At 46.6% G+C, this 12,594-nt stretch overlaps 1 protein-coding gene across 2 annotated transcripts in view; it reads left to right on the top strand.

Moving 5' to 3' along the window:
* The window catches only part of NRK (Nik related kinase), a 144,386-nt gene that overhangs the window by 111,154 nt on the left and 20,638 nt on the right, over nucleotides 1–12,594 (top strand). For both annotated transcript variants that reach the window (XM_075941116.1, XM_075941115.1), the window contains 5 exons: nucleotides 534–663; nucleotides 1,673–1,831; nucleotides 5,795–5,938; nucleotides 8,276–8,410; nucleotides 12,012–12,112. In XM_075941116.1, coding sequence (XP_075797231.1) covers nucleotides 534–663; nucleotides 1,673–1,831; nucleotides 5,795–5,938; nucleotides 8,276–8,410; nucleotides 12,012–12,112 — 669 coding nt within the window. The remainder of the gene's footprint in view (nucleotides 1–533; nucleotides 664–1,672; nucleotides 1,832–5,794; nucleotides 5,939–8,275; nucleotides 8,411–12,011; nucleotides 12,113–12,594) is intronic.

The raw sequence follows: 12,594 nt of genomic DNA, 5'->3' as shown, positions 1-12,594 counted from the left end.
CTTCAGCCCTGTCTGAGGGTCCTACCTCAGCTCCTCATCCTCTCTCTGCTCTGCCTAGGGTGCAAATCAGGAACATCCCCAACACTGCCAGTGAGGGATCACAGGACAGGTGCAAAGTAGTGCTAACTCAAGAGACAGGACTTTAAAACAGTCCTGGCTGCAGCAACATCCTCCTTGCCGCAGAGAGGTTTGAATAATGTCCTACTTCAAATCAGACTGCAGGCAGTGATCTAAGAGCATGGGGCCTGTGACTCTCATTCCCCTCCTCCTCCCCGCCCCCCCCCCCCCCCCCCCCGGGCCTAATTACTTCATTTCTATGCTGGGTCTTGTCATGACTCTTTGCTTACGCTTCCTGCATTGTAGCTCAATTCGTACCACAAACTTGCGCTTCAGAATGGTTGTTCATATCGAATTATGTCATGTACAGTTTCATGTAAACCTCAGAGAGTTTTCTAGATACCAACAGTAATACATAATATCTGTTCCCTGCTATCCATTTCCTAAGTGAAAACCGAGATTATTTTTCATTGTAGACATCCAGTGCTGAAAGTACGCCTTCAAAGGGCAGTTCATCATCTACAACATCCTTTACTCCGTTCATAGATCCCAGACTACTACAAATCTCACCTCCCAGCAGTCCAGTTGGACCTACTTGTAACTCTCGTGAGTGTGCCTGCTCTTCTCGTAAAATGCATCCTGCCTGGCTCTCTTGCAAAACACCAGCTTGAATTCCAATGTTAATTTCCAAGAATTTTCTGGTGACTTCTTGAAACTCCAAATCCATGCTAAGAGCGTTGGATTTGTTTGCACTGCTTCTGCCCGTGTTCCTGATGAAGTGTGCATTTCTCTGTTATTGTGTTAGCCCGATGCATATTCATGAATACATCAGAAACTGTGCAGACATATGGTTCTACCTCATGCTACGTTAAGTTTTGCAGAAATTATTCCCTAGGTGTTGGAACTGAGAGCTCTCTAGAGTTGTCTTCAAATTGCAATAAACAAGGCATGTGTGAGGTGTGACCGAACACTTACATCTTTCATAAGCGGCGAGGAGTCCTGTGGCACTTTATAGACTAACTGAAGTGTAGGAGCATAAGCTTTCGTGGCAAAGACCCACTTCGTCAGATGCATGTAGTGGAAATTTCCAGAGGCAGGTATAAATATGCAGGCCAGGATCAGGCTGGAGATGACGAGGTGGATCCAATCAAGGAGGATGAGGCCCACTTCTAGTAGCTGATCTGGAGGTGTGAATTCCCAGAGAGCAGAAGCTGCTTTTGTAATTAGCAAGCCATTCACAGTCTTTGTTTAATCCAGAGTTGATTGTGTCAATCTTGAAGATGAACTGTAGCTCAGCAGTTTCTCTTTGCAGTTTCTGCTCTCTTGGAATTCACACCTCCAGATCAGCTGCTAGAAGTGGGCCTCATCCTCCTTGATTGGATCCACCTCGTCATCTCCAGCCTGATCCCGGCCTGCATATTTATACCTGCCTCTGGAAATTTCCACTACATGCATCTGACGAAGTGGGTCTTTGCCCACGAAAGCGTATGCTCCAACACTTCAGTTAGTCTATAAGGTGCCACAGGACTCCTCGCCGCTTTTGCAGATTCAGACTAACACGGCTACCCCTCTGATACTTTACATCTTTCATGACTCCCTCTGTCTTCTCTTCCAGCATCTAGCCCCAAACTAGAGCCAGTTAGGAGACAGAATGCAAGGAAAGGCTCTGTTGTCAACGTCAACCCGACAAATATCCGGCCACAGAGTGACAGTCCAGAAATTCGCAAGTACAAGAAGAAATTCAATTCTGAGATCCTGTGTGCTGCTCTGTGGGGTAAGCTTAGAAATAAATGTTTCCTAAGAAAACAGAGGGACCGCCCATTACTGACAGTATAGGCCAGGGCTACTCAACACGCAGCCCATGGGCTGCCTGCGGCCTGTTTGTTTGCAGTCCGTGGTGCAGTTTGGGTTTATACAGGGCTCAGCATGCGGCCTATGGGTGGGATACTTTGAACACGGCCTCCACTGGGAACACGCTTCACAATGGCGAGTCAATATCATGGTCTTCTGTTGATACGCGCTTTAGTAGTTAAATTCCTGGACTCATTCAAAGTGCTGTCATATGGATGGAAATCGAGGAAATATTGCATTTTATTAATATCAGCAGAACTGACTTAAATGGGGCCTGTGTGTTGTGTAGTCTTGCCATAACCTTTGTATTCGTGCCCATCAGTATGAAAGAAGCTATTTGCATATATTTGAATGCATATGCAACCACACTTAAGTTGCGGCCCTCGGCATGTGCTGTGAGTATCATTGTGGCCTCCGGGGCTTCCAAAATTGAGTAGCCCTGGTATAAACTATGCTGAGATTTTGATTGCATCTCTCATCGCATATCATCCCAAATTAACTGATTTGCTTACAGCAGCACTCAGATGAAGCCACCTTACAGGTGGAAAGTGACAGCCCAATGAATGACCATTGCAAAACATTCTGTGCAGCAGGGTGAGAGGACATCTTGGTAAAGCCACAGAGTTAAAATCTTGCTCACTGAAAGAGCCAAGAGCTCAAACTGTCCTTCAGCAGCAGGACTTGGGTTTTTAAGACTTTCCAGAAAGATTCCCACATAGGAAGTGTCAAAAACTGAATGGAGTGTTCGATTGACTGTGCCACGCTTTGCCAAATTATCCCTCAGGTGCTGGGGAGTGGAAAAAATGCCACACCTGAAGCTGAGTGGATTAAGCCAATGTCTCTGAAACTGCTCCGGCTACTGCGCCCCTTTCAGAAGTCGGATTTGTCTTGAGCCCTGCCAAGTTTCGCCTCACTTAAAAACGACTTGCTTACAAAATCAGACATAAAACACCCAAAGTGTCGCAGCCCACTGAGACTGAGAAACTGCTGACTTCCTCACTTTTACCACATAATTATAAACATAAATCAACTTGAATGTAAATGTTCTTATATTGCAGTGTGTAGTCCATAGATCAGAATGAACAAGTCTTTGTATGAAATTGTAGTTTGTACTGACTTTGCCAGTGCTTTTTATGTAGCCCATTGTAAAACTAGGCAAATAAGTACATGAGTTGTAGTACCTCCTAGAAGACCTCTGGGCGCTCCCAAGGATACCTGGTTGAGAACCCCTAGGTTAAGCCATCCCCTCACGTACGCTACATAGTCCATAGAGTCTTTCCATGGGACTCTTCCCTAGAATCTAAAACTGATCAAGACATGAATTCTATCAGAGGCTGAACTCCCTCGACGTCTACGGATTTCTCAGGAGGTTCTCAGCACCTTGCAGGATCAGCCTGTTGCAGAGAACACCCACCGGCCATAACTCAGCATGGCTGTATTGATTAGGGATGTTAGATATTGTGTAATTGAATAGTTGTGTAACCGCATAAAATATTATCCGTTACATGACTATTCGATGGTCCCCAAGGCCGGCCCCACTCCCGGGGAGCCCCCAGCCCCCTATCAGAGGCAGCAGCATGGAGTGGCAGGCAAGAGCTGGTCCACGAGGGGAGCCAGTTTAAAAACCAGATCCGTATGCAGGCCAGCTGCCTGCCAGCCTATGCTGCTGCCTCTGATATAGAGATAGCAGTGCACAGGGGCAGACGAGAGTGCCGCAGGGCCCAGGGAGCACCGCGGGGCCCTGGGCAGTGAAATTTTGCCGGGCCCCTCCTTTGATACGGCACATGCACGGGGCCTCGGGAAGCGCGGGGCCCAGGGCAGCCGCCCCGCTCGCCCTGCCCTAAATCCGCCGCTGACAGTGCAGGGTGGCAGCAGCCCCTGTCCGTGGGGGGTCCGAGCTCCCCACAAACAGAGGCTGCTCTGCATCCCACAGAGCAGCCTCTGTCTATGGGGAGCTCAGACCTCCCCATAAAGCAGTCTCTGTCCCTGGCAGGCCCAGGCTTGCTGCAGACAGAGGCTGCTCCGTGGGATGCGGAGCAGCCTCTGTCTGCAGGGAGCTTGGAACCCCCACGGACAGAGGCTGCTTCACGACAGTGTCTCCTGCCCAACCCCGTCCCCCGCCTTCCGCTGGTGCTTCTCATAGAGGCAAGAGCAAGGGGGAGGCAACACCGTGGAGCTGGTGCTGGGGGAACCGGCTTTTAAACTGGCTCACCCCAGCACCGGCTCCTCCTTGCCCCCCTTGCTGCCTCTGTAGAAGGCAGCAAGGAGGGGCAGGCGGGTCTGTGGGAGCCAATACGTGCAGGGAGCTACCTTGAAAGCCCGTTCTCTGCATGTATTGGCTCCCGCCTGCCCCATTCACTCTCCATGCTGCTGCCTCTCTATCAGAGGCAGCAGTGAAGAGGGGCAGGCAGATCCAGTGCTTGGGGGGAGCCTGCTTAAAGCCATCTCCTTACAGACACCGGCTCCTCCCTCCCCACTTGCTGCCTCTGATACAGAGGCAGCAAGGGGTGTGTGTGTGGTCAATAAGATTAACCAATAAATTGAGTACTCGACTATCTGCTGGCATCCCTAGCAGTGACCCCCATGGAGCTACTCCAGTTTAGCCCCTTTGTGGGCGTGGTCCCATTTCTTAGTGTCTTAGCTCTGGAACTGGTTTAATCATCCATCTGTTTTATAAGAAGCAGGGAGATGAGCTCTATAGAGCTGACACAATATTTACCTGCAGTCCATTTGAGTCTCGGATGAAAAACAAAATAAATGAATAAAGCAGGGGAAACATTATCCAAAGGAAATGCAGATTCCCAGCTTACAGCTTCAGTTTTGTGTAATGTATGTTCAAAGGAAGCCAAGATTTTAAATGAAGAACAGAGCAGCTTAGCAAAGTCTGTAATTGTATGTACACTGAGACTGAACAATGCCAGGTCCTTGTCAGAGCATTGCCAGTATAAACGATGGGTTTATGCAGTCTGATACCTTCTGCCACTTTATTTCCACTACAACATACTGATTAGGAATCCAACCAATCATGCCAGCCAAACTAAATCGCCATCCTGTGGGTGCCAGTTCATGTCAGCAACCCATTGGAGCTTTCACTTCATTGGGAATAAGTAGATTTCAGATGGATTCACTCCATTAATTTGGCATTCGAAAGCGTCTTGATGAAACACGGAAAATGTCACTCCTGAACAATCCGCTTCCTAGCATCGTTTGTTCCTTTCTGTTGTTCCCCGTGTTTGGGACTGTTAGCCCTCACTGCATTTGAGACTGAAGGGGGTTCAGAGGTTTTAAGGACGGAAAAGGACCATTAGATTGTCTAGTTTGACTGTCTGACCTCTTACGTAACACAGGGAACATTAGCGGAGTTGGAGGTTTTGTGATATTCAATTCTACATTCAGTTTGAATTCAAAAAAGCATTTCCCTGGTCATTTCGATCCATGCTGAATCCAATGGGACTGCTCATGCTTAAAGTGAATGTGTACCCAGAGCCGGTCCTAGGGGTGGGCGAGCCAAGTGGTCACCCGGGGCCACCATTTTCAAGGGGCCTCCAACAGAAGGGTGGGTTGCGACCGCATTTCAACCCGACCTCCCAAATCCTCCCCCCAGGTTTCCCTGGTTACTCCCCAGCTCCCTCCCCCAGGGCCGCCAGTTGGTTAGGACCAGCCCTGTGTGTATCTAAGTGCTTTGCTGGAATTTGAGGTCGTGTTGTATTTAGAAGTGATGAGAATTTTGTAATTCACTTTTCAAGAGAGCATCTCCATAGTGTCAGCAAAGATGTCTCGAGCCAGTTAAGAAAGTCCAAAGCAGAATCCATTGTAGAAAAGCAAGGAACGCGGAAACGGGCTGTGATTCAGTAGAAGATTTACAGCGGTGTTTATGTATTAACAGGAGTGAATTTACTGGTGGGGACAGAGAATGGGCTGTGGCTGCTGGATCGAAGTGGACAAGGAAGGGTTTACTCGCTGATCACAAGGAGACGATTCCAGCAAATGGATGTTCTGGAAGGACTCAATGTGCTAATTACCGTATCAGGTTGGTTCAGCCTTTTAAAAGTGCCTGACCTCACTGTCGGGCTGGAAGCAATTATAAAGAAGAATTAGGTTATGAATTAGGCTATAGACTTTCCTCTTGTAGGATGCAGCAGGACAATTATTTTAGTTAATAGGAAAGTAATTTTTGGATCTTCAATATTTGCATTCTCATTCCAGATTCAGAGGTGACCTGGGATATATCATTCCATGCTTGATGTGTAAAATGAATGTGGGTGATATAAAAGCGTATTGGATCATTAAAACGGACCGGTTCCCATCATTTTGTTGTTGCTAGGTCGTTTGCATGTGGTTAATTGTTTATACAACATCTGAGCATCACTCTAAGCAGATTCCCATTAAAAACATCGTTAAATCTCATCACTTCATGGCTCACGAGAGGGAAAACCAATCATGTGCAGTCCCCTCTGCAAGAGTACAGGTCCTCCACCCTCATGGATGGTCGGGGCAGCTGAGGATGCTCAGAATCTCACAGGATCAGGCCTTTGATGGGGCAATTTGAATGCCTTGTGTTTATACATAAGCTGGACACCATGCATTTGGCATAGCTGACACCTGTGTTTCCCAGCTTCTCTTGGTCTGACTTTCCACATGAGCCTTTTTCTTGAATCTAGGTTGCTATTGCCTTCTATCGGTCTAAACACAATGGCTGTGTCTACACTGGCCCCTTTTCCGAAAGGGGCATGCTAATTTTAAACTTCGTAATAGGGAAATCCGCGGGGGATTTAAATATCCCCCGTGGGATTTAAATAAAGATGTCCGCCGCTTTTTTCCGGCTTGTAGAAAAGCCGGAAAAGAGCGTCTAGACTGGCCCGATCCTCCGGAATAAAGCCCTTTTCCGGAGGAACTCTTATTCCTACCTGAAGGATCTCTTATTCCTTATTCCTGAAGGTAGGAATAAGAGATCCTCCGGAAAAGGGCTTTATTCCGGAGGATCGGGCCAGTCTAGACGCTCTTTTCCGGCTTTTCTACAAGCCGGAAAAAAGCGGCGGACATCTTTATTTAAATCCCACGGGGGATATTTAAATCCCCCGCGGATTTCCCTATTACGAAGTTTAAAATTAGCATGCCCCTTTCGGAAAAGGGGCCAGTGTAGACACAGCCAACATGTAAGAGACTTCCTGAGATAGGGAATGATGAAGTAAAAACCTCCCAGTCATGGAGTTTGTTCACTGCTGGCAGCCTCTCCCGGTGGCTCTAGGGGATTCGCTCTTGGCACTACCCTCCTCTGGCAGTGTATCTACCCATCACCTCTTTGACCGTGCAGACCCTCTCAGTCTGTCACCCACAGAACGGCAGCTTCTGTTTGTGACTTGGCCCTCCAGCCAGGTCACTAAGTTCCTCCCCTTCCAGGGAAATCCAAGTCCTTCCGGACCAACTGTCCATCTGGGGTGACCAACACGCTGCTAGGGGAACCTAAGCCCTCTGCCTCCACCAGGTCCCAAGCCAAGCCTCCTATGCTAAGGGATCCTACCCCTCTGCTGCTGTTTCCCTGGGCTTCTTCCTGCTTATCTGGCTTCCTTCTCTTTCTGGGTTTGCCAGTCAAACCTCCCTCTTCCCAGGCAGTGGCTGTAAACTACTTCCTTCTAGCCCCTTGCTGCACTCAGTCTCTGGGCCTTGTACAGGCCTCTCTTGTTTCTGCCCAGCTGAGCCCATTTCCAGTTAGCGGCCTGCTCCCTCTTGCCTCCATCAGGTGCAACCTTCGTCACCTTGGCCCCTCCAGGCCTGGTGGAATGCCCCTCCCCCCAAAAAAGAAATAGGTACCTATAATGACAACTGACAGTTAATTGGAACTGAAGAAGCTCTCCCATCCAGAATGGCTTTTCCAGCCAGATTGGCGTGGCAGGTGGCAGGTGTTCTCCTCTCCCATCCTGCCTGGGTTCAGGGGCAGCCATTCTGTGGGTGTACGGGAAAACATAAGACCGGCCATGCAGGGTCAGGCCAAAGGTCCATCTAGCCCAGTGTCCTGTCTGCCGACAGTGGCCAATACCAGGTGTCCCAGGGGGAGAGAACAGAAACAGGGAACCATCAAGTGACCCCCTCCCCTGTATCCATCAAAATCTTTTTGTGAAGTATGAAAATGGGGGAGAGGGAAAAACAAACCCAGGTGCGCAAGGGCCACGCTACAACCAGTGCACAGTCCTATAGGGGATATGGACACCGCAAGGGGGTCTCCTCTCCTGCGCTGCTGGCCTCATTTCTCACACGACTTAGCTGAAATGACACAAGTCCTAACAATCCCAGAGCCTGGCTACCGGAGGCTCGGCACTGCTCTGAATTAACCCTCTGAATGCCTCTTTTTCCGGTCTGCACACATCAGGGAAAAAGAATAAGCTGAGGGTGTATTATTTATCCTGGCTGAGGAACAAGATCTTGCGCAATGACCCGGAGGTGGAGAAGCGGCAAGGCTGGATGTCCGTGGGAGACCTGGAGGGCTGCGTGCACTACAAAGTCGGTGAGTTTCATTTGGCTCTTTTCCAGGCAGCCCTGTGCGGCCTTCCTTTCCCCATCTGATCACACACACTGCCCGCATTTTCCTTCACCTTTATTTGGTCGTCTTTGAGCTTTCTTCAGATCTTGCATGAGATACATGACGGACACCCCTCTCCCTTGATTGCCACATTGCTCCTCCCTTTGCAGCCCCTGTCAGCAGGCCATCCTGCTGTTTGCTGCCAAGCCTGTCCGAACGGAAAGGTAGGATGCTTCTGCCACTCAGCCAGTGCGTTCAACATTCTGCACTTGGCTGGCCACCTCATTGTTAGTGATATTTTTCACCTCCACCATACCAGTACCCGAGTACCTGCAGGGAAATAGTATCAATGGGAAGCCTGCAGGAGATTGATCGGGATGGGTGACCCACTATCTGTCCCTGTCTCTGTATGGGGCTTGTACAATATATAGATATAGATTTAGATATATAGATATATCAAAGCTGTACTTAAATATACAATAAAATGCCGTTGTGATGACAGGCGCTGAAATCTCATCTTGCTTTTATTCAGCTTCTGAATAGAGTAAGTTTGAAGATGAACACCAGCCTATGTGACTGTCATTATTTCTTTAGCACTTAAGATATTTCAGTGAGTCATTTTATGCTGTAGTAGAGCATAAAATAGATTTGACTGTATTAAAAGATGTTCTATTACAGCTGAGTTTTCCCAAGCAATATAACAAAATAATAGGTGAGTGGGCGGTTGGAATGGGGAGGTCTTTGCCTTACACTCTGTTTTATTACTTTGCTTTTACAATGCAGTGCTTTAAAATTGGCAGAGTTTAAGATAGAATCAGAGAGAGGAAGCTTAATAGATATGTATGAACCTGTAGTTATTTTCTTTGTGATTTATAGTGCAACTGCATTTATTTCAACTTTAATGCCTCACTTTTAGGTTTTATTAAAAAAAAGTGTACTTGTTTGCAGCTTCTGGGAGGCTGGGTGTGAGAGAGAAAATAACTTAAGTAATTTGACAAAATGGTCACACAAAAGACTGAGCCAGAGAAATTCTAACATCTGGAGAAATCCCTGCAAACCTCAGACAAAAAGCCTCTTTGCACTGTGACATTTCCACGTTACCAAAACACGATCATGTTTGCAGGAATTGTGCCAACATTGCTGACGGCAGCCCTTTTAAACTGGTTTCTCAACTTTGACCTTCAAGCAAAATGCAATGTATTCCTCTCTGTAGTCAGATAAACGGGGGATTTTCTCTATTGGTTTGCTACTTTGGATGAGCAGCAACTATTATTTCACTATTTGCAAATCCTTGTGTTTTCTGACCTTTGCCCTTATGTTCACGTTCCCTGTAAAAAGTCAGAAAAGGCTGGTTTTTATTATCTCTACCTCGCTTGGCCTTTCCCATCTATATACTATCCTCATCCAAGCCTGCCCCTTCACCGAGCTGCCATTCTGTGTTGTACAAATGCAACACTGTCCTGTTCGAGCAGCATGTGCTGAGCACATCCTTACTCCCACAGAAATGATCCTTCGCTAACTTGTGTAACACCTGCCTCTTTTTTTTTCCCCCAAGAACCTGGTAGTGCTTTGCCCCACAGACACTGAATGTAAAATGAGGCAGAAGTGTGTAGCAACGCAACACCCTGGTGGTCTGTTCTATTTCTGAGGAAAATGCTCAGCTCTGGCAGAATTAAAATAAAACAGGCCCAAATTTTTTAAAAAAGCCTTAGTTTTCAGTGCACAGCTTTGCATTTACTGTTCATATCCCAACGTGAGTTTAACTAACTCAAATAAATTGCTCGTCTCTGAAATGCTCATGGAGCGTGATACGTAGGGAGGCCATTGCCACTTGGGGATTTAATTGCCGACATGCACGCTGCGAGGAGAATAAAACCTTAGAGCTCTGCGAAGGAATTCCGCAAACCACTGTCCCTCCTTTGGTACCTTAGAAGAGACTCAAACATGTGCTTGATACCCTCACTCACTACTGCCAGTTGGGGGTTTGTTGTTCGACAGCAAATCCTTTCAGAAAGCAATTGTCTATGGAGAAGTTTGCACAGCTGTTTGTCTGATTTCCCCAGCTGCTAGCAGCCATTTGAGACCATCTCGCTGGGGAGAAACAAAAGTGGATTGGCAAAAGTGGATGATTGAGACCATCATGACAGGCTTTTTGTTATGTGTTTGTGCAGCACCTCGCAAGATGGGCCTGGAGCCTCCAGGCACTTCTGCAATACCAGCGCTAAGCCAAGAAACATAACCCAAAGCGTACAGAAGTGGTGATGGGTTCTATGGCCGTAGCCATAAAGCAAAAATAGAGCCTTGAGCACCTCTGAGAATGGGGATAATATACTTGCTTAGTTGAGAGGGTCAGTGTGAAGGCTAATTCATTAATTTTTGTATAGTGTTTTGAGATTTGTACAATAAAGGTGCTATGTAACGGCCAAGTTCAGTGCCCATTGAAAGTAGCGGAATGACTCCAATAATCGGCAAGGAATTACTATTATAGCTATCAAGGATTCCTGCCAGAAATCTGACTTTAGAGTTTCTTGTACAATCCAGGAACAGAAGATTACCTTGTGACATGTATACATTGAGTTAAATAGCTTTGGGTATGTCTACACTACCCCCCTAGTTCGAACTAGGGGGGTAATGTATGCATACCGAACTTGCTAATGAAGTCCGGGATTTGAATTTCCCGGGCTTCATTAGCATAAAGCCGGCGCCGCCATTTTTAAAAGCCGGCTAGTGCGAACCCCGTGCAGCGCGGCTACACGCGGCACGGACTAGATAGTTCGGATTAGGCTTCCTAATCCGAACTATCTGTACGCCTCTACACGCGGCACGGGGTTCGCACTAGCCGGCTTTTAAAAATGGCGGCGCCGGCTTTATGCTAATGAAGCCCGGGAAATTCAAATCCCGGGCTTCATTAGCAAGTTCGGTATGCATACATTACCCCCCTAGTTCGAACTAGGGGGGTAGTGTAGACATACCCTTTGATTTCTACTCACCGAACGCTATTAACAAATTGATTGTAAAAACTGCACAGGCATTTCTGTACCTCAGTTTACCCAACTTTCAAATACCACTTTTGTGAAGAATTTTGAACAGCAGATAATGGCATAGGACCAAGTTTAGACCTCCATAAAACCATAATTTTTGGATTGCTTCTTTCCTCTCTTGTGTCTGCATAGTGACTGCATAGGCCCCAACTTTGTATACAGTTGTGTATGCGAGTAACTTAATCACATGCAAAAGTGCTTGCAAGAACAGGACCTTTTTAGGGCACTGACCTATCTTGATTGTGTATAAGTTAGCGAGCACACATTTGGGTGATAAATAGATTATAAATATTAATAATATCAAGCATTGGCTGTGAAATTGAAAGTCATTGAACTATAGGTTCAAAGTAAAAGAGAGTCTTTCCTAGTGTTTTATATCAAAGACCAACTTCTAACACCATTACTCAGTGAACAGTAACTTACTCCAAAAACAGTCCAATTGAAATTATTGGGTGTGATTGAGGGCATCAGATTCTGAACTTGAAGTGTCTTTGATTCATATGGGCCCACCTGAAACCTAAATAACTGTTCCTTTTGTATTATAGTGAAATATGAGAGAATCAAATTTCTTGTTATTGCTTTGAAAAGTTCCGTGGAGGTGTACGCTTGGGCTCCAAAGCCCTATCACAAATTTATGGCTTTTAAGGTAAGACAGACCTCATCTTGGTTTAGCTGTATCTGAAACACCCACTGCTTTATTCCCCACTGCCTGCTCCTTGTTGCTTTGTGTAACGTTTATTTAATTTAGGAGTGAATGAGTGAACTTTTTTTATTTAGATCATGGGTTCCCAAACTGGGGGGCGTGCCATGCTCACCATGCAAATGCCACGTGTCAGATTGTTTCTTAAACATTGCAGATATGCTTTTGCTACCAATCAACCATTTTTTGCAATGTCTTGTCTAAAACATGTGTTTGGACACATAAGGAAATGAACTGTGCCAAAAGTAAGGGGGAAAGGAAATGCCTAAGAATTGGTTTTTCAGATGTTCTCAGTATTGATCTAATACCCTTTAAAAATCAGGGGGCAGGAAGGTTCAGGGGTTAGATCACCAAAAGGAATTCAGCACTTTATGCAAGTCAATAGGAGACCTGATTTCCTTAGGGTTCTTCAATCCTAAAATCTCAAC

Source organism: Pelodiscus sinensis, chromosome 13 (assembly GCF_049634645.1).
Source record: "Pelodiscus sinensis isolate JC-2024 chromosome 13, ASM4963464v1, whole genome shotgun sequence".
In the NCBI taxonomy this organism is placed as follows: domain Eukaryota; kingdom Metazoa; phylum Chordata; order Testudines; family Trionychidae; genus Pelodiscus; species Pelodiscus sinensis.
The sequence above is the reverse complement of the archived record's forward strand: the minus strand, read 5'-3'. Positions and strand labels throughout refer to the sequence as shown.